Raw genomic sequence first — 22,501 nt, 5'->3', positions numbered from 1 at the left:
GAGCCACCAAGAAAACAAGAAAATCCTTCTGCAAAATTTTCAATCAGATGATATTATCTAAAGACTTGAAGCGTGAAACCTGGATTACAATAGCTGACCAACCAGAATGTAATGCCTACTAAAACTACAAATAAATAAATAAATAGTATAACATACAGAATTTGCTTTAAAACTGGGTAGGCGTTTTTCTGGAATTTAATAATTCATTAATAATGTGCTCACACAATAAAGATAATTCTAAACTGAACTATTAAAAATGAAACATCCCATCAGTACGCACAAACATTATTTATTAATTTTTAAAAAGCACTTTGAGGGCTGGGCATATAGCTCAGCTGGTACAACACCTGTCTGCAATGCTTGAAACCCTGGCTCAGTCTTCAGTTCCAGGGAGGAGGACACCAACTTTAACAGTAAAATCACTGCAGTTTAATTATCTTCCTAATGTTCTAACTATTGGGTTTTCATATATTTGCTAAAAATTTTATTCTTGAGAATAACTTTTTTGTTATGAAATTGAATTTTTTTTAAAGAACATAGAAGTCCAATGTCCTACAGGTCTTCAAGTGAGCTTTTTTTTTTTTAACTACATGTAAATGTAAATTTTGATACAATGACGACTCAATTGGCACACGCCTTTAATCCCAGCACTCGGGAGGCAGAGGCAGGCAGATCTCTGTGAGTTTGAGGCCAGCCTGGTCTACAAAGTGAGTCCAGGACAGCCAAGACTACACAGAGAAACCCTGTCTCAAAAACCAAAAAAAAAAAAAAAAAGTGACCAATGAAGGTCTATCACCACTGTAGGCACGTGGCAAACACGGCCATAAATGGCCCCTACTCCTACAGTCACCTACACAATAGGACCTAGTTGTCCACACATGGAGAGGTAGAGTTTATTCACCTTACTTGACCTCTGTCACCTCTTACTTGGTCAGTGGAAGAGCAGCAAGCATGGCACATGCTGCCACACGGAAGTGTCTTGCCCTGGGATCTGTCCAGTATCACAATCCACACCACTACATGAAAAGCACCACATGGGAGGGGGGGCAGGGGGGGGGGGAGAATGCTACCATCCTGGCCCCAGTCTCACCATGGCCAGTCTACTAATGACCACAGACACACATGTGAACCTGACTCAGACCCCAAAGGAAAAGGCTCGGTCAAAACTGCCACGCAACGGAACAAAAAGCGGAAACTAGTATGTGGTGGTTGCTTCGCTTCAAACCACTAAGCTTAGGGTGACACCTGAGCAACAGATCTCTAATATTCTAGCTGCCGCTGCCTACTGTTTACAGACTGTTCCTGTCATGAACTTGCTGACGTAGTCGTGAGCGTCACTGTGGGGAGATGTGCTGTCAGGACTTACTGCTTGGCTACTCCACAACTCGGCCCTGTTTCCAGATTCTTCTAACTACGTCGTAATAACCCGGAGGACATAGGCAGGACAGACAGCATGAACGTGGAACCCCAACAGTCTGTATAAAGTTTAAAGTCTAGATCCCGACAGGACTTCTTTATACTTGTTACTTCCTCGTGCAAGTGAAATGATTTTAGAATCCTTACATAGCAGTGGCTAAAGGTTGTTACCTGAGTGGTTTTAACCCAGCAACTTACTAAGATTAAATACGACACACGAAACCTTCAGCTACCCAAAAATCTCACCTTTGCAGAATTGCTAGTTCCCATAGAAACGGTCATTTAAATAGATGAGTATTAAAGTTCTAAGGATTTGTTGAAAACTAACATTAACCAAAGGCCTGAAGGTTATGAGGTTGCACTTACGCACTGTGAGTTGGTTGTCTCCCAGCACAGTAAGAAAACAATGCAATCTGGCTAGTAGCATGCATAAGAGGCAGTGGTCCTGACACAGTGTGTAACTATTTTGTTGGTCTGGGCCCCTGGTTCCTAGGAAGTTGCCTCTGAACCCCTGAAGTTTCCTTAGTGATAGAAGTGTCTTCAGTGTTCATGTCAGTGGATGACTGACTCGGGTGGGCTCTTCCCTGACAGGAAGAGGAAGTGGGCTATGCTGAAGAGATGAGCTCTGAGAAGATGCTGTTTCTGAGGTGCCATAGGCTATCAGACCTGCCTTCTAACTTCCAGGGAAGAACCTGTGATGATGACACCCTGCCCAGAGACGTTTACATGATGACGCCTCACATAAAAGCCACAAGCCCAAAGGTCAAGTGGGCCCCACCTTGGCAAAGCGCACAACCTATCAAAAAGGCAGCAAGTCCTGAGGACACAAAGGTTCTGCACTGGGGACACCTGACCTCCCTCTGTCCAGCAGACCTTGATGTCTAGTATATAATAAAAGTGTGACCATTAGGATGATGCTTTGCTGAGCCCTGCAGTGAATTTTCAAACCCAAGGAAGCAGCTGGGACTTGTAGCTACCTGGCCAGAAGTGCGGATGACTGGGAAACAGATGACAATGACGGCTGGTGTTTGAGCTGAGGGGAGGGTGGTGATGGGCTCAGTCTATCTCTGAAATGGTGGCCTAACTTCACTCAGGTCAGAAATAAACTATACATAATAAAAAAAATTTTTTTAAAGCTAAGAAAGACACAGTCAACAGATGTCAGGAGCAGGAAAGTTCAAAGTAATCACAGCAGGGGTCACTCACTCACATGCGGGGCTACACGTAAGTCAGTGCGCTAAGTCCTAAGAGCAATGCGTAACAAAGTAGTAATGCATACAGAGTCCTCGCTCCCACACGGCAGGGGTCACTCACTCACCTGAGGGCTACACGTAAGTCAGTGTGCTAAGTCCTAAGAGCAATGTGTAATGTAAGAACAGAGTCCTCTCTTCCTCTGCAGTCAGATCAGAGGTTCCACCATCGGTGATGTAATTGCTACTAACCTGGCTTCGGGCTAAGTGCTCAGACCACAGCACCTTCACCTCTACTTGCAAACAAGACACAGCATGCATGCCGCCCAGGAATTAGAAAATAACGTATAGTTTTAAAGATGACAGAAATTCAGATTACAACCTTACTTTACTTTCCACTCAAAACAGCAGAATCCAGCAGGTCCCTAATATCAAACCCCATACATATTTGTGTCTCAGATTTGGCAGCTATAATTCAGTCAAATTCTTAAAGCCATTTGTTTCATCTCAACTAGTAAGAATATTTCTAAAAACTTATGACCGTTTTTTCCAAAACATGAAAGAAAGAAAGACATGACAAGGCGACACTGAGTTTAAAAGGATTTAAGCTTAGTATCATCAGGGCTCAAAGTCCATTCCAACTTTTTAGGAGACGTTACAACTTTCAGTTGGCTGTGTTTCAGAATTTTGAATTTTTTTTTTTTTTTTTTTTACAAAAGATAATTAAATTTGAGGTTGTTTTCAGCATGAAACGCTTTCAAACGTCTTTCTAAAGAGTGGCCAGCAGACGGAGGGAGCGTCTCACCTGTAGTCATCCAGCCGCACCAGGAAGCGCACGATGTCACCATGGGCTCTCAGGACCAGCAGCTCAGTATATGGGTTCTGACTCTGGTCCTCTCCTATTGTCTGCAAAGCCGCTTTCTTGTAATGGAAAAGCAGAAGAGAAACAGGAAGACAAAGGACTTATAACAGCAAAGTATCCACGTAAGAACAAAAGATCTTAAAAACCATGAGATATTATATTCTAATGCTAATACACATTAGTTCCTACAATATCAGGTGGCTAATTTGCCAGATCTACAGGGAACTGTGTCTCTCACCAAGACTTTAGTATTTCCAAGCAACAATAAACTTGTAAACAGTAAACTTTAGTTGATTGAGTCTCAATAAACCTGACTTTAAAACTACTGGGCCAGTCCAACTCAATCCTTTTAGGAGTGTTTCTCAATCTAAATTTGTTGGAGACCAAGGAGATAGATAGCTCAGCAGGTAAAGACACTTGTCACTAAGCCTTGATGACCTGACTTCCATCCCTGGGCCCTCATGAACGAAAGAAAGAACTGACCGCTACAAGCTCCCCTCTGTTCTACACACACACACACACACACACAACATTGCAAACACATGTACACTCTCACATGCACACACACACACGTGTATCACATACACTCATGGAAACACACAAACACACACACTTATAGACACACAAACACACAGATGCATACACCCTAACACATGTACTCCCACACATAGACACACACAGACACACGTGTGCTTTGTTAGAAACAAGGCTGCAGACCAAATGAATCCAATTTGGACAACAGCAGCCCACTTGCAAGCATGCAGAAGATTTCTGCTTTAATAACTAAAGACTGTAATGAAATCATATCAACTCTTGCTTGAACTCAACTCTGGGCAACAACATTGATCAAGATGGTTCTGTCACACAGAGGGCTACCTGGAAGGCTGCATAGCAGACACAGTGCTAAGGACACCCCATGCTACCCAACTCTGCAGGGTAAGTCTTACTGGCCCTATGTCCAGGGCCAGTACAACTTCACCATAAAAGCTTTGTTCTTAACAAAGGCTTCTTAGTTTTGACACAAGTGACATTGTGGACTAGGTAAGTCTTTGATACTGAGACCCCTCCTGGTTCTTAGAATACTAACCAGCACTCCCCCCACTTCTCCACACACGGCTCCCCTCTTCTCCACACGCTGCCCGCACTCACGCCTAAGCATAGCCAGCATCAGATACTGTAATATCCTCTGGGGACAAGACTACGTCAGGATTGAGGATCACTTAGAGCAGAAGGCTGAAGGTGATGTTTTCTCCTACGTCAGAGTGTACGTAGTCAAGGTAGTTGCACAACTCAAGTACTTTTACATTAAAACAAACAAGCAAAAAAAAATCCGTAAGAGCCAGCGTGTGTCAATGCTTTCTGTGGCGATGGTTTTGCGTTTGTCTTGTCTCCAGTGTAGCAGTCGCTCAGTTATGGAAATTCCTTCCTCACTAGTGAGAGTTTGCCAGGCATGACAGAACTAGTTAATAAAAATACTGTATTAACCCGATAAGGACGCTAATTCGAGTAGTCATATATATATATATATGGCATAATCACTCAATAATCCACAATTCTTCTGTAACCTGAAGAATTTCAGAATTGTATAAAATAAGTGACTTTTTAAATCATGGTGTCAATGACAAAGCTACGAGGGAGTTATAACTGCGAAGTCGTTTGCAGTAACTGTAAAACACTTCCAATGAGGAAGAAAATGTAACACAAATTGTTTTGTGTGGCACATGAAACAAATTTCAGATGTCAACATTTTTAAGGAGGCAAAATTATTTTACTTTTTCCAGTATAAGGAAACATGATAGCTAAACCAAACACGTACTAAATAAATAGAAATTTTCTAACTTGGTTTCTTGGCAAGCAACTAGTTAAGCTCACACTCTCTAAGTAAATGCCAGTTGATGTTATCTGTACAAATAAATCAAGAGTGGCAGTTGCCCCTGCTGGTTTGTAGTTAAATCCCACATTCTTTCTTTCTTTCTTTTCTTTTCTTTTCTTTTCTTTTTTAAGACAGGGTTTCTCTGTGTAGCTTGGTTGCCCTGGACTCGCTTTATAGACCAGGCTGGTCTCGAACTCACAGAGATCTGCCTGCCTCTGCCTCTGTGCTGGGATCACAGGCGAGTGCAACCACACCCCACCTAAATTCCAGGTTCTAAACAGAGGCGAGGTGGCCCTAATCAACCCTAAATTCCCGGAGCAGGGGGTTCCTGCGCCCTCAGCCACAGGCCCGCTCCGCCCCGGAGCCACAGGCCCCACCCCTCCCACCTGCCACGCCCCTCCCGTCTGGCCCCGCCCCGCCCAGCCCCGCAGCCGGCCTGGTCCGCGCAGATTACCTCGCCCAGGCCCTGCGGCTCGCGGCCTCCCCCGATCAGCCAGCGCAGCATCAGTCCGGGGCGTCCGCGGCCCACGCAGCGAGGGCCGCCAAGGCGCAGACGCTGGGGCTGCGGCCAGATGATCCTGGGACGAGGCAGCGGGAAAACAAAAGACTAGTTCCGGAGCCCGCACCGTAGGCCGCGGCGGCGAAGGCGGAGGTTCCGCGTCCCCAGCGAGCACGCGCGTGGGCGCCGTGCAGTTGGCGTAAGGGCTCAGGTCGTTCGGGCGCCCCCTAGTGGACGTGCGCAGTGGCCACCACACTGAAGGGCCAGCCCTTGGCCAGATCCTGTGTAGCTGCGGTGCCCTCTTGACTCCGCACTAGGAAACCTCCCGGTTTTCCCAAGAGCTGGACAGTGTTCCTGCAATAGGCTTCTGCGCCCAGACGGATCTGGTAGCGCTCTTGTACACCAAATAAATAGCCAGCATTGTGTGCTACGGTACGAGTATTGTGTCCGTGCTGCCTGTGTAGGTAAACGCTCATAGTAACCCTAGCAACTCCCTTTCCACAGACCAAGGCACTGAAGCGCTTAAAGATTTGGTAATTTGTCTAAACAAAAAGCCAGTAAGTGGCCATGATAGAATTAAGACCTACTCTGTAAATGTCAAAACCAGTTCTTAACTATAGCCTATATGGTTTAAGACAGTCTTCCAAAATACAGCAAAGAAATTCACTTCCCTCCCTCCCCGCCAGCTTCCTTCCTGGCCATGCTGCATTTGAGCCCAGGGCTCTGCAAATGTTGCTCTACCACTGAGCGGCATTTCTAGCCCCCAAACATTGTACGGCAACCAGTAAACTTTCTTAATAGTCACAGTACTCCTATCAAAAATTACTTGGTAGCGCTGTTTCCTGGCCTGCCCTGATGGTGACTGCCATAAACTATACCGCCCCGCCCCCCCTCCCCGCCCCCCCCCGCCCCCCCGCAAGGGACTGACACCTTTGAAACCATGAACTAAGCGCTTCTCGCTCCCCTTAGGTTGTCCCTTTGGGTCGTGATACTGTGAAAAGCAACAGAATCTGGGAGTGTTTTCTTGCAGAGCGCACTCAGAGTGAAGAGGAATAGCCACATTCGCTCCCAGCGTCCTGACAACGTGAGCAGTTGCTTGCATCTAATATCTCTAAGTGGGCCGTGTAGCCCAGGCTTATTTTTGCCTAAGCCTATCTGCTCTGTCCCTAGAAGGCGGCAGTTTTTGTGGTTCTTGAGTGCATCTGACATAGTACATCCATAACCTACACATTAATGCACTGAATGGGACATTTACAAAGGTTCCCCACAGGAAGTCACTGCAAGGAGCCTCTTTTGGACCAAACAAATACATACACAAGCACATGTGAGAACTTTTACAAGCACATTTGTATGTAACAAATATTAAAGCACTAATTTTCAAGCCTTGCTACTCCAGAGGATCACCCAATGAACTCCAGCCCCCCCCCCCCCCCCCCCCCCCCGCCCTTCATATCTATGCTCCAGCCTGAGATGGCTTTTCTAAGTCTACATTTTCAAGAAGCTAACCCCCCACCACCACCACCACCCACCCTGCGTTTATCTAGCACGAAGTCCCCAGCCCACCAAATGGTGACACCCAGCCTGAAGGCAGGTTTTTCTCCACAGTTCATTCTAGAAACAGTCTCAATGATGTATCTAGCCCTGGCCCTGTCACTCTAAGTCAATCACATATGCACCAGGTGAAGGACAGATGGAAGAGAGCCTAGCCCCCGAGAAGAGAAAGCCTTGCTCTCCGTGAAAGGGAGCCCCAAAGCGGCGGACTTTAGATCTATGAGGAGTAAACCTTCAGGCGAGGCAGCGTGGCTGTCCAGACAGCTGAGAATGTCCTGAGGCTCCACTCTCCTCAAGGGCCTGTCTGCTATCACATTAGCCAAGTGGAGGGAACATTCCGCCTGTGCCTGAGAGAGCTGAAGAGGGTGACCATTTCCTCCCCCGGGGGAAACTCTACAAAAGATGTGCTACCACGGCATGTGAGAAGCTAGGGAGTAGGACACGCCAGGACTGCACCCCTCTACCCAGGGAACAATGCAGAGGACAGTGTTAGGAAGTCTAGAGTCTGTTTAAAACCTTTCGCCTTCCAGGAGAAAGGTGGCTACAGCAGAAGCCAGGCGCCATTGGCTCAGTCCACAGCAGCTGAAGGAACAGCAGGATCTTTTCCTCATTTAAGAGGTCGATACTTAGGGATTGGGCTCTGTCACAGCAGCCATGCATAGGAGGGAGTTTAGGAAAAACTTACCACATCTACCCAAAGAAAGCACAGACTCAGAAAAGACCCAAGAGAGCCTTAAGCCTTTCCCCCAGGTTAGCCCCTGGAAGAAAGACAAACCTCAGCAGTAGTTGCGAAACAAGTTAACGTAGTATAAGATTCAGCTGTCCAGTTTTCAGCTGAAACTAAGACCCGGAAGCATACAAAGAAACAGGAAGGAACACATATGGGCTGAGTAGACAGCTCAGCCGGGGGCGTGCTCACTTTGCAAGCATGAGAACTTCTGACAAGTTTGATCTCCAAAGTCCATGTTAAAAAAGAAAAAAAGCCAAGTGTAGCAGCATGTATTAGAACCCAGTACCTGGGGAGCCAAAGACAGGCAAGTGGTGCCAGGGACTCCCTGACTTAGCCTGTGTGGCAAGCTCCAAGCAAGTCAGAGACTCTGGCTTAAAAAATAAAAAAGTCAAGGTGGATGGAGCCTGAAGGACAACACCTGAGGCTGTATTCTACTTGTATTCTACACATGCATGTGCACACATGTACATATATGTACACCCACACATCAGAAGCACACACACACTAAAAGGGAAAAAAATTAATCAATAGTACCAATCTCTAAAGAAGCCTTAACATTAGACTTTAAAACTGTTGGCCGTAAGTTCAGAGAACTAAGGCACATAAGCAGGTGACACCCGAATAGAGTGAGAGAATAGTGGGGGAATGGGCCACTCCCATGGTGCGATTGCTTAGTGTGGCACTTATGTACGTAGAGAGTGGAACATTTCAAGAAGGGAACCCAAGGAAATTCTGGAGCAGAAAAACAAAGTATGCACAAATAAATAAACAATCACTGCAAGATTTCAGGAGTGGAGTGGAGCATAGAGAAGAACCAGTGAGCACAAACTAGTGGAAGCCGGGATCGGTTCAACTGATTCAATGTAAGGAATATAAAAAAAAATGGAGAGACCACAGAGCTTGAGCCTCCTGTAGAACATCGAGTAAACCAACATAAGGAGTCTACCATCACCAGAGGAAGGGAGATGGGGAGCAGACGCAGTGTGTGAGCGATGGTGGCTTTAAAAAAAAAAAAAAAAAAAACAGCAAACCAATCCATCAGGGTTATAAATACTGATAAAATCAAGTCAAAGTAGGAAAAGGTTTGTTTGGCTCTTGGTTTCCGAGGGTGCGTGGTTGTGAGGTTGCTTGCACGCCTCACTTTGGGTCTGAGGTGAGGCTGAATCTCACGGCAGACAGCCGGCGGACGAACAACACCACTCACCTCATGGCCGCTGGAAAGAGGAGAGCAAGGCCGGCGCAGGGGTGAGACCTGTCTTGTCAGGCCGTGTCTCAGGTCCTCCAACTAGCACTACCTTCCTAACAGCTGCACCGCTGTCCTTCATCACTGTGTCTTGAGACGCTAGAAATGGATTCATTTTATCACGGAGCCAATTCCCTGTTGACGCTTGTTTTTAAACTATTTTGTTTGGGGTGTTGGAGGCTCTACCTCCCTTCCACCAAGCCCTTAACCCTGGGTAAGAGAGAAAGAAAGTTATTGAGGAGTCGGGGTGCAGACCCCTTTACTTCTCCCAGCTGTTTCCGGTCAGTTGGGTTCTTTGGGGGCAAAACCACTCTCTCTCAACAGCAAACGCAGCGAGCAGTCTCCTCTAAGCGGCTGCGCTGAGATGTTTCTCTCAGTCCACCACACTGGCTGTCTCATACCACCACCACCAAGCTTTCTCTCTCCCCGCTTCCCTCTATCCTAACCCTAACCCTGAGTCCTCAACCACACCCCTCTCCGTGCTTTGGGGCGGGCCATTACCAGCTGGCAAAGACCACGCCCCGCAGGAGACAGTTATCAGCTGTGGACGAACCAGAGCCCAAACTAAAATCCCACACTTGGAATTAAAACAAAAACATATATGTGTAAAATACCTGAGTTTACAAAGAAGCCAAAACTTCCATTACAATTCTCTTCCTTTGTTAACTTACCCAGAGATCCTAGGAACAGCCAGCCAGCATCATTTGAGATTTCTGCAAATTCTCACAAGTTTTATAGAGAGTCGCTGAATTCCTTCTCACAGTAAGCGAATCCGCGTAATTAAATGCACGTGCCTCCATAAATTTGTGAAATAAGTCACACCTTCCTCTGCTAAATTCCCAACCTGAACTTACTGCAGATTCAGAGCCTGACGTGAGCACTGTGCTGCAGACACGGGAAGATGTACGTACGAACAGCTTCTGTGCCGGAGACATTGAAAAGGAATCCATAAAGCTCAGAGAAAATTGAGGCATCTTCTAGGGGTCTTCCCCACTTGCCTTTCCCCACGCTCTCTCACGCCCTAGATTTCAACACACCCACAGCAATGCTGACGGCAGAGACAACTGGAACTCTAAGACTTTAAAACAGTTATTAGAGAAATTGGGAGTTGGGACTGCATAGATGGCTCAGTGGTCTTCCAGAAGATCCTGCATTCTATTCCCAGTACCCACACGGCAGTTCACAACCATCTTTAAATCCAATCCCAGGAGATCGGCCGCCCTCTTCTGGCTTCCGTGGGTACTGCATGTACATGGTGCATAGACAAACGCTCAAACACATAAAATGAAAATAAATAAAATCACACACACACACAATTAAGAAATTGCTAATTAAAACTACTCTGAAAGTCCAGGGGGAAAAATAGAACTACCATATGACTCAGTATTTCTACTCCTGGCCACGCAGCCAGAAAACTCTCAACTGACCACTGAGAGACACTTGTACACACTTGTTGATAGATGCACTGTTCTCAATAGCAAGAAAACAGGACCAGCCTAGATGTCCATCAACAGAAAATTGGATAATAAAAATGTGGCACATCCTTGTTCTGACCACGTCCCCTGGATGGGGAGGCCTGGCGGCACTCAGAGGAAGGATAGCAAGTTACCAAGAAGAGACTTGATATTCTAAGAGCATATATAGGGGAAGGAGGTCTCCCTCAATCACAGACATAGGGGAGGGGAGAAGGGGAGAAGTGGGAGGGAGGGAAGAATGGGAGGAAACAGGGGAAGGGCTAACAATCGAGATGTAATATGAATAAATTAATAAAATGGAAAAAAATGTGGCACATACACACGATGGAATTTTACACAACTGTCGAGGAAAATTAAACTTTGAACTGCTTAGGAAAAGGAATGGAGCCGGAAACTTCTCCTAAGGGAGGAGACCTAATCACAGAAAGTCAAACATTGCATGTTCTCTTTCACACCTGGATCCGAATTCTTAAATGTTTGTATGTGTATAAGCTGTGGGTTGTAAGGATAGGTGTATATATAACACCAGATTGGAGACCGTGTTGGGGTGATAATGAGGTGCTGAGATGGGTAGGGAAAGACACAGGCTGAGTGTGACAACAGCAAAGTGGAAAGGGGGTTGCTGGGTGTAGAAGGCCACAGGGCCAGAGGGGATGGAAAAAAAAAAAAAAAAAAAGGGTGAAAGATCAAAAAAATTTGCTTGGAAAAATACAACAACAAAGCCTAATTCTCTATAAAAACAAGATAATTTAAAAACAAGAAAAATCTACAATGAAACCACAGTCTACAGAAAAATAAAAATAACAGAAAAATTAATACCTTATTACAAAAAGATGTTCAATTAAATATAATTGTTCAAATAAATAAATACAATATAAATGCTTAAATGGAAATTGTGAGCATTCCTGATTACAACGGAATATATAAAAATAGAGAGAAAACAAATAAAAAGGAATTTGAAATTTAAAAATTAATAATAAAAATGTTTGACTTATTGGATGGGCTCAATAACACAATGGAAATGATTGTGTCAGCAAATCTGAGTTGAGAAAATCAATGAAACCCAGTGCTGGGCTATTTTTAAAGATCATTAAAATTGATAAGCTTTCTAACAAAAACACAAAACAACCCACAGAAAGGAGGAGTCTAAGGAATGAGATGAGAAGTCACTGAGAACCGGCAGACATGGGAAGACCAGTAGGGGGCAGTAGAGAACCCCACCGGTGTAAGTGACAGTGTCATGGCATTTCAGCTGACAGGGCCGGGTGCAAACAGGAGCCCAGTAATCTCACCCTTTTACAAAAGTGGGCTCCTTACTAAAATAATCATAACGAGAATTTCAGGCCTATATAACATATATTGCTGAAAATACCGACAGGACTTCTCATAGGCAAGATACTTATAAAGTATAAAAGACCAGAAAAACAAAGAACGTTGTGTTAATAACCAAAAAGAGTTAGTGAGTCCAGCACAGCCAAGGCTACACAGAGAGACCCTGTCTTGAAAAACAAAAACAAAAACAAACAAACAAACAAAAAAGAATTAGTCGATGTTCTCCAAAACTTAAATAGCTGGAAGGATCACATTCTTTTTGTTGTTGTTTTGTTTTGTTTCGGTTTTTGTTTTGCTTTGTTTTCTAAGACAGGATTTCTCTGTGTAGCCTAGCTGTCCTAGACTCACTTTGTAGACCAGGCTGGCCTCGAACTCACAGAGATCCTCCTGCCTCTGCCTCCCTGAGTGCTGGGATTAAAGGTGTGCACCACCACCACCCAGACTCACTACCCTTTTCACTCCCAGCCCAGAGCTGCTCCAAGAGGCGAGACATGAAGGCTGTGTTGCCTTACAGATGTTCAGACCATTTGCATTAGCCTCCAGTTAGGTGAAATCATTTAACACAAAAAGTCAATTGCATATATTTTAAGTGCTCACTGTTCCATGTAGTATACTGAATTTTATTGTGAAAGTGAAGATGGAACAGTCTACAAGTGCCCTGAACACCATCAAAAGTCAAATGTCATAAACTGAATCGTAGTAAGTCTTGGACTGTACAGCAGGATTATTTCCTCTTGGCGTGATTAGGTATGTGTCTTTTTATGTTAATCTTATTTGGAACTTAATAAGCTTTTTAGATGTGTAGCTTAATGTTTTTCATCAAATTTGAAGTTTTTCAACCATTGTTTCTTCAAGTGTTACTTTAGTTTCTACACACAATGACCCGCATTTCTCTGCGTTTCCTTGGCTGGCATAATCTCCCCGAGTCCGGTCTTAAACTGCCCATTTTCTGTTGGTTCAAATCCACTGCTGAGCCACTCACAAATTTTCCACTTTGCATAATTTCCATTTTCACTTTCAACTCCAAAATTTCCATTTTGTTATTTTTTTAAGTTATGAGTACCTTTTAAAATATTGGTAGTCACTGCTTCCTAAGACATTTTCATCTCGGTGTTTTGCTTCTTCTGCAAGCATGGTTTTCTTCAGTTGTTAGAGCACATTTATGAAGCCTCTCTGTATAAATATGCTCACTCTAGGTCTGTCCGGACAGTCTCATAAGCAGTTCTGTTTCTTCCTCTTTGTTCGTGACAGGTTCATACTTTCCTGATTAGCACTTGGTTTTGCTTGTATTGTGCTGGTTGGTTGGCTGGCTGGCTAGCTGGCTAGAGCCTTTTGGGTAATGCAGTATATGACACTGCTGCTGTGTTTCTTCCTCTGGTTTGCTTTAAGCCTTCTCCACTCTTGTTCATCTCCCCTTGTGACTGGCGATCGTTTCTACAATGCTCTGAAATATAAATGCTGCTAGAATCTGATGCAACCAAATTAGGAATTGTTCTTGAGGACAATGTTTGAGGTTTGTCTCCTGTGGGCTTCCTTTTTTAATTTTTTTTAAAAAATTTTATTTATTTATGTACATTAGTGTTGCATTTTTCTGCATGCCAGAAGAGGGAATCAGATTCCATTACAGATGGTTGTGAGCCATCATGTGGTTGCTGGGAATTGAACTCAGGACCTCTGGAAAAGCAGCCAGTGCTCTTAACCACTGAGCCATCTCTCCAATCCAAGGTCTTCCTTTTTAATTGTGTTTCCCTAGTTGTCTGAAAAACAAGATTGCCTATGATCTAGCTTGTTTCTTTCAACATAATTTCCCAATTATCAGAGCTACAAATATAACAAAAATATTCTCTTTCTTCCTCTTGGAGACACCCTTCAACAGTTAGTTTGTCTGGCCCAGTCTAGAGCTGTATTTCTCCAGACTTGTTAAATATGCATCACCCTAGAATTTCCTTTGCCATCTTTCTGAGAATTCCCTTTCTCTCAGGGATCCCAAGAATGCTATTCCTAAGTTATTACCAGAGAGAAGAAGACTTAAATCTACAGAGAAGTGAAACATAGGTGTGAATGTTTATAGCACAGCAATGCAAGGATCTATGACAGAACAAACAGATAAAGTGTTAATATAGCCACATGATAAAATACTAACGCCATGCTGAAGCATGCTATAACCGGGGTGGGTCCCGAACATCTTAAGTAAAAGAAGTGGACCATAAAAGATGCCCGCTGCATTTCCATCCACAGGAAAGGGTAAATAGGGTCACTTATGGAAATAAAAACACATCAGTTATGGCTTAGGGCTAAAACAAGGTAAGAAACAATAACAAAAAAATGTGGGATTTCTTCTCTATTTTACACGTATGTCTAGAAAGTAATTTTCTTTTTTATTAATAAAAATGAGCATATAAAGCAATGGGTTTTCTTATGACATATGTCATTGGACTTCTGGGTCTATTAATTCACACAGACCCATTACCCTAGTACCCTCTCCTACTCCCCTTCCTTCTCCTAGCTGGTCCCTCTCTTCCCCTAAGTAACCGCCCTTCTGCTTTCATGTCTACTAGACTTACACTCCAGGTTCCATGTATTTGAGAAAACGTGCGGTGTCTGTGCCTCCTTTCCTCTCTACTACCCTTTCTAGTTCCCATCTCCCCGTCGCATTAGTCTCTTTCTCCCCTCAAATTGTGCTGCTTCTGTTTCCAAGTCTTACATACATGTATTTATCACTGTTTCTGTGTGTAGTCTAAGTGTGGAGCTCAGAGGACAGGTTCTCTCCCTGCACTGTGGGATCCAAGGATTGGAGTCAGGCCACCAGATCTGTGCAGTAAGTACACTTACCATCTGGGCTACTGTGCTGGCCCGTACATATTTCTTAAAGTCTAGATTCCACATATGAGAAAAAATATGTGACATTTGTCCCCTCTTTGTTCCAATGCCAATCATTCATTTGGAACCAAGGTCACCCAGATGGAATCAGATTTGTCATGACTTCCTGTAATACTGAGTGAGTTTCTAAATAAAACTAGGGCTCTGCCCTTGAAGAGCAAAGGACACAGTAAGTCACTGACAGTGTGTGCAACTTGCGTGCTGCCCGTTTTCACATTTCAATCCCTTTCCACTGCCTTGACTTTTCCTCAAAACATCTGTGTTTGTAAGAGAAACCAGTATGTTTTACAGATGTGTCATCTTAAACACTGCTCACCAAGAGATAAAGCCATGACTTAAACTGATGTCTTTCTGACATACTTTTGAAGTGATGAAATAAGTAACATTATCTTTTAAAAGCTGATACTTTTAAATTCAAATTCTCTTCAACTCTGTGCCCCCACTGACGGAGTTTGGAGGACGTGGTACTGTGAGTTTCTATCTCTACACCAGTACACGCCTCAGATGGTGACCCTACTGAGTGCTCTCTCTTACTTTCCTCTCAAGTGAACATAGCAGCTCAGTCTCTCCAGCCCGTATCCTTCCACTGTGCTCCACTGCACTCCTCAGGGATGCTCACTCAAATGAAAACAGTGCGGCTAAGGACTTTTGCCCTCCAGCTGAAGAGATTGTTGGATACATCATGAAATTAAGTTTTAAATAGAGTTCTCCATTCCTATCTGTAATGGCTTTCAATTCATAATGATAGTATTTGCAATTGTGTTTGCATTGGTGATGACAGAACTTCACTGTAACATAGTCCACTGTCTGGATGAGCTTCAGACACTTCTTTAATATCATATTAATCAGCCATAGTCAGTAGTGCTTTGCATTAAACCTCTAAACAGCACAGGTGAAGAGCTTTGTTTTCCAGTCTGTGGAGTAGTATCTAACTCTGAGTCCATTCAAATTTCCATCTACAGTTCCATTCCATCTACAGTTCTATTAGTGAAGACCAGCATAGGTGAGTTCACTGTCAGGAGCTACAAGTTGTAGGAGCAGATGAGCTTAATTGCTTTACTGTTGCTATCACCATGTCAGTTTTATGTACATAAGCCTTATAGTACATAAGACTTCCAAGATACTAAATCTCTATTTAAGCTACCAAGAAGCATTAGTTGAATTTAGATTTGTTTTTACCCAGAAAGTACTCTTGTTACTATACTATAGATGATCATATTTAAGACTCTTCGGAAGTCAGTAATGAGTAATATATATTTGAATTACATTACCACCTATTCTACCATAATCTTTAGGGGCACGAGCACTTACACACTTGACAAATACAACATCCTATTGAGCACTCACAGCTAGTAACTATAGACACCAAACAACAGTGCTATAACTAGATAAAATGAAAAATGAATTTATAATGATTTTTAGCTCATTTATTTGTTCGGGAAAAAAAAAACAATTTCCAACCTTGGTGTACAGTGGAATCATTAAGAAAGCATTAAGTTTATGCTTGCTTATGAGTTTTGGGGGGCTCACAGTTCCAGAGAATTAGAGTGGATGACATCGTGGTAGGGAGCATGGCAGCAGGCAGGCAGGCATTGCCCTGCAGCAGTAGCTGAGAGCTCACATCTTGATCCATGCATAAGCATGAGGCAGAGAGAGAGACAGAGACAGAGACAGACAGAGACAGACAGACAAACAGAGACAGAGAGAGAGAGAAAGAGAGACAGAGAGAGACAGAGAGACATAGAGACAGATTTAGAAACGGTGTAAGCTTTTGGAACCTTAAAGCTGCCCCTAGTGACACACCTCCTCCAACAAGGCCACACCTCCTCCAACAAGGCCACACCTCCTAATCCTTCCCAAACAGTTCCACCAGGTGGAGACCAAGCATCCAAACATCTGAGCCTTTCTGGGACCATTCTCTTTCAAACCACCAAACTTCCCCCATAAGAAAACTACATTGAAACTTCTAGAAGTTGAATTCAGTAGTTAATATAAAATGTATTGTCTTATCCAGTGTTCATGTACTACATTCCTGAGCATGTCCTTTATCAAGTACAGGACTTTAAGGATTTGTTTTCCTTTAGAGGCTCTTTAATAGCAACGAAAATTTTCTTATTGAGACAAAATAAAAAGGCCCTATGATCTCTTTTTCAGAATTTAAATAAGATATTCTTATGGTGTGGCCTGTTTTGAACATACACATATTGTTTCAACTCCATAGTCTTTAAAAATTATTTCATGTTTCCACATAGTTTTTTCTCGTAGGTTCTACTTGCTGGCCTGGTTCATGGGTCCCAGTGTCTTGTCACCATGTGACACTCTATGAGACCAAGGCCACTGAGAACTTGAATTTTTCTTTGCTGCTCCTTTCTCATCGTTGCTAGTGGTCAGAATTCGCTAGGTAACTAAAATAGCTTTTACTTCTTAAAAGGTCTACACTACAGCCGCTTCCTTCTTTCAAGACTAGACAATAGCATTAGAAAAACTCACAACAATCTAGATTCTTTGCCATAGCCACAGGTCTTGAACCTTTAAAAAAAAAAAAAAATTCAATTAGCAAAAGGGTTTCCTTGGGAACTAAATTACTAATCCTCATTCATCTATCTGCCTCCTTCCTCCCTACATTCAGGGAGGATATAAAATACAGGAAGTGACACAAAGAAGCTACCAGCCTTTTATTCCAAAGGTTGATTTGAATCAATCTTTTGAAGGGCTAAGTATTCCGTTCTTCCCCTCCATGGAATCAATCAGAAATGTGTTTTAACAGAAACTGGCTCTACATAGTATTGCCCAGATTCTAAAATCTGTTTCTAACATGTTCGTTGGTGCAACTTATTTTTGTGCCTTCTTAAATTGTAGCAGACCCTCTCTCTATATGCACATATGCATAGTGTATGTGTTCGCGTATGCACATATAGGCATTCACACACGCCTTCTCCACTCATTTGGAATCGCCAAATTGTTACAACTTCTGCTTAGGCCCACAAAACATAGTCTTTTCAATGATGTAATCAAACATTTATTTTCCTTCTTTTAATTTACAAAAGTCATTAGCTTTTTTCCTCGTTGCACTTTGAGCCAAAGCCTCCCAAGACACAACTTGCCAATCATTGTATGCTTCTCGAGTAGAAAACAGCAGGGTTTTTTTTTTTCACATTTTTCCATAAAAGTAACTTCAGCACATTATAGAGAAACAGACAAATATATGTGTGGAAATTACCCAGAAGTCCCCCACCTTTTAAACCGTTCCCAGCATGTTGGTATAGTCTAGACGCCGTCACACTGCAGATTCGCCCTTGGAGTCTGCACGCTCCTTACCACGCCTTACACAGTCTCTGTGTCAACACACAGCGTTCATATCTTGTTTCATAAACACCTTTCATGCTTTCGTTAAAAGCCATATCTTCAACACCCCAGTCTTCCCAGGCTCCTCTCACTTTGCTTTGATAGAACCGTGTCTCCTATAGAGCAGCAACATTAAGCGTTGCTAGTTTATTACCGCCTTCCCCATCGCGGCTATAAGCTCTATGAGAACCAATATGCACACCTACTTTGCCCATCGTTGTATGGCCTGAACATACGCTGGAATGCAGCAGGCAGCTGTACTTGAAAGTTATTTATTGAGAAGCCACAGTGTGCCACCAAATACAAATTTGTTGAACCCAAGAATCTCTCGTTTTCAGTGGCCATTTGGTCATCTGCCCAATATTTACTACTGTGCCATACATACCTCATTCCTTTTCTAGACATTTATATTGTTTTCGATTTATCATCATATTGATAAGTATATGAGCACATGACATTTTGGCATTACAATTATTTCCTCACAACTGTTTCCCGGAAACAGAATGGCTGAATCAGAAGACAAATCTAGAAAGAGTATATGCCAGGTCTTTTTCTGTTCTGAACATTTAAAGAAATGTTTAAAAGCCAGGTAAGATGACTTACACGTATTTTCAGTACCCAGGAGGCTAACAGGAAGATCATGAAGTTGGGGCCAGCCTGTGAGGGAACTGTCACACAAATGATTTGTTGCCGTTAGCAATAGATAAAAATAAAAGTGTAGTTTTAATTTGCATTGTTGCATCTGATTATTCTAGTATGTACTTTTTGTATATGTATCAGCTTGGAATCAGTTCCTGTCTGGTAGTGTAACAGAGTTTCTAAGATAAAAGGTAAAATATGAGGTAACAATTGGATCTATTATACAAAAAAAAAAAAAAAACAAAAAAAAACAAAAAAAAACAAAAAACCCTTTAACCTATAAATACACGATTTGAAGCAGGTCCTTTTATGCAGCCTAGGCTGGTTTGGAACTCATGATCTTTCTGCTTTAGTTTCCGAAGTGCTATGATTAGAGTCTTGTGACACCACACCCAGCCCTAGAAACAAACGTACAGTAGCTATAGCCAAGAAATGAGTCTATATTCCTACGGCAACTACAGTAGTCAATATGTCATCCATTCGCAATTGTAGGCAATCCAAAATAAGAAAACCATAATAGAGCCGAGGTGATGGTTCAATGGATGAGAGATGCTATTCCAGAGAAGCCAGGTTTGATTTTCAGCACCTGCATGGCAGATGTGTAACTGTCTGTGAATTCTGGTTCCAGGGGGTCTGATGCCCTCTTCTGGTCTGTGAAGGCATTGCCTGTACAGCTGTATATACATGCAGGCAAAAGATAAAATAAAATGACACAAAACAAAAGCCACTCATAAACACATTTTTAAATGCCTTAATAGGAACTGATTTCCCTTCCAAGAGGGTGGTCTGGGTCTGTAACCGCAGTCTACAGTGTCAGGACCATGTGCCCTCCCTTGTGGCTTTACTCTGTGTAGTCTCTACATGTGGCACCTAAGGTAGCCGTATTACAGTTCAGACCCCCGGACGGAAGGAGGTGAGACCTGGGGCAAATGGTGCATCCTACCTGCCTCTGAAAGGTGTTTTCCAGAAGTTTCCCCAGGGCATCTTCATTAGCCACCTAATAGGCAGTACTTACTTATGTGGCTACCAGAAGCGCTAACAAATACAATCTCCATTCTGAGCAGTAAAATTCTATTGCTCACAGCAAAGACAGAGTTCATGAAATTACCAGTAGTTTCTGCCAATGATACTGTGACTCGGTTCAAATAACTTACCAGTAATTTATATTTTTAATCCTTAAATATTGCTTCTGGAAAATGCTACAGAGACTGTTTGAGAAAACTAAAAAAAAAAAAAAAAAGCCAAATTCAGATGCAACTGTACTCTTCAGTCGTCACTTCCTGCAACAGTTCAGACACTTAGGTCATCTGAATACATACACAATTAGGTACGGAGCCAGGCTGCAGAGGACAGCCCAAACCCTGCGTCTCCACATCTAGTCACTATTGTCACTGAGTTTTCTTTCTTTCTTTCTTTCTTTCTTTCTTTCTTTCTTTCTTTCTTTCTTTCTTTCTTTCTTTCTTTCTTTCCCCTGTCAGGGTATCTGTCAAACTGAAAAAAATCTATAGATTTATGTATTCACATTTACTGAGGTTAGTAGGTGATTAGCAGAAAGGAAAGACAAACGCAAGCTTTTCTTGAAATGTGGCATCAATCAGGGCACTGGTTACCTTCCATCACTGTCACAGAATGCCTGGCCATAAACATCTAGAAGAAGGAAAGGCTGTGTCTGGCCCACAGTATCAGCAACGTCAGCCTATGTTGGTGAGAAGCCTGTGGCAAGGAGGAGCAGCTCACCAGAAGCAGAGAAAGGAGACTCCCAGAAGACGTCAGGGCACACTCCAGTGACCGACGGCTTCCTGGAAGTAGGCTCCAGCCGTCTGCCGTTGACCACCTCCCCACAAGGTTATCACGTTATGACTCCATCGAGGGTTAACCGACCGTAACACTTGAGCCCTGGGATCTGACCATCTCTGGAAAGGCATCAAAGACAGGCAAAGATTTGCTTTGCTAACGTCTCAGCCACGTCAACCCAGTCATGCTAACAAGGCGCACTGCCCATCACAGGCAGAATCATGGGTCTGGATGGGAGACACCCACAGAGGAGGACGTAGCTAAAGCCATAAGATACCCCCGGGGTTTCTCAAAACGACTCTTGAAAGACGTCAGTTACAGAATACAAAAACATTGTAACCAAGGACGTTAGCAGCTTTCTAGATTTTTTTTACCTTGCAAGTGTTACAAGCTGTCTCCTGACTGGGCGAAGGGTCTGTCTACTAAGCACCAGATGCAAATGGGCTCCTCGAAACAGGGGCGGCACTATAACTGCTTCTCAAACGTGACCTTCCTAAGGTGGCCCTGCTCGTGTGACTCTTTATATATAACATTCAAGGTTAAGCAGGGGGAAAGGCAATCGTTTTACCACCATAGGTGTACAGTAGTAATTCTTTGTTCAGTTTGTTTTTCTATGGCTTGACTCTTTTCCCTCGTTCCTCGTAACTTACCGTGAGTTTTCAGAGTTTCTGTCCCACGCTGTCTCTCCTATGTTATACATACTGTCCCATATCATACACACTCCAGTGTTACACACACTATCTACCCTATGTTACACATACTCCTGGGTTACACATTCTCCATCTCTCCTATGTTATACATACTGTCCTATATCATATACACTCCAGTGTTACACATGCTCTTATCTGTGTGTTATATATACTGTTGTTACACACACTCTATCCCATGATATACATAGTCTTATGTGTAGTCTTATGTTATACATTCTCTATCCTATGTTTTATATATATGTATATGTATATGTATATATACACACACATATATATTTCTATGTTACATACTCTCTCATGAGGAAAATCTGTTTATAGAAAAGAAAATTATCTTTAATAAAGATTATTTTTAAAGGATAATATTTTAAGGCATATTTCTTGTATATAATTACTATTAAAAAATAAAAATAAAAACAGTAATTATTTTTGAAGGACAAATGAAGGTAATGACATATTACCTTATATGTTTTAGTGAACTGTGATGTCCCTAGAAGCCCCCAGGTGGCATTAGAGCCTTGTTTTTCCTAAGTTACTTGCTCACATGGCACAGGACAGGATCCACAATGACAAGAAATGCCTTTCTCTAAGGTAAATATGAGTATACAAGGTATTTGTTCTTAATTTATGTTATCTTGAACAAGTGCTTTCAATCTGAAATAGCAATGAATTTAAAATATTTTTATTGAAATAAAGCATTCTCAAATGAAATAACTTATAAACCAAAATTAAAAAATAAAATGCAATGTTTACCTTATATAAAAAATTGATATAAGAAGCAATAATGCATGCTTTAAATGTATATGCACACAGTATAAATTTATTGTCAAATAAATAATCTCAGTGGGAAATAGCAGTTTCATTGCAACTATACCCAATGTTTGGCCTCTAAAAAAGTTAATTTTTCTAAGCTTATGTCCTCTGATTTTCAAAACAAGAAATTGCATTTGTACAGCTGACAAACA

The 22,501-nt window shown here is 42.7% G+C and overlaps 1 protein-coding gene across 1 annotated transcript in view; it reads right to left on the bottom strand.

The window, feature by feature from the left end:
• Wdr41 (WD repeat domain 41) overlaps nt 1-6,024 on the bottom strand; it is a 47,806-nt gene extending 41,782 nt beyond the window's left edge. The window contains exons 1-2 of the mRNA XM_051172363.1: nt 5,796-6,024; nt 3,412-3,527 (exon numbers count right to left, since the gene is read on the bottom strand). Of these exons, the coding sequence (XP_051028320.1) occupies nt 3,412-3,527; nt 5,796-5,846 (167 nt within the window). The 5' untranslated portion in view covers nt 5,847-6,024. The remainder of the gene's footprint in view (nt 1-3,411; nt 3,528-5,795) is intronic.
• Nucleotides 6,025-22,501: the final 16,477 nt, after the last annotated feature.

Source organism: Acomys russatus, chromosome 30 (genome assembly GCF_903995435.1).
Source record: "Acomys russatus chromosome 30, mAcoRus1.1, whole genome shotgun sequence".
In the NCBI taxonomy this organism is placed as follows: domain Eukaryota; kingdom Metazoa; phylum Chordata; class Mammalia; order Rodentia; family Muridae; genus Acomys; species Acomys russatus.
This window is presented reverse-complemented; position numbering and strand designations above follow the sequence as displayed.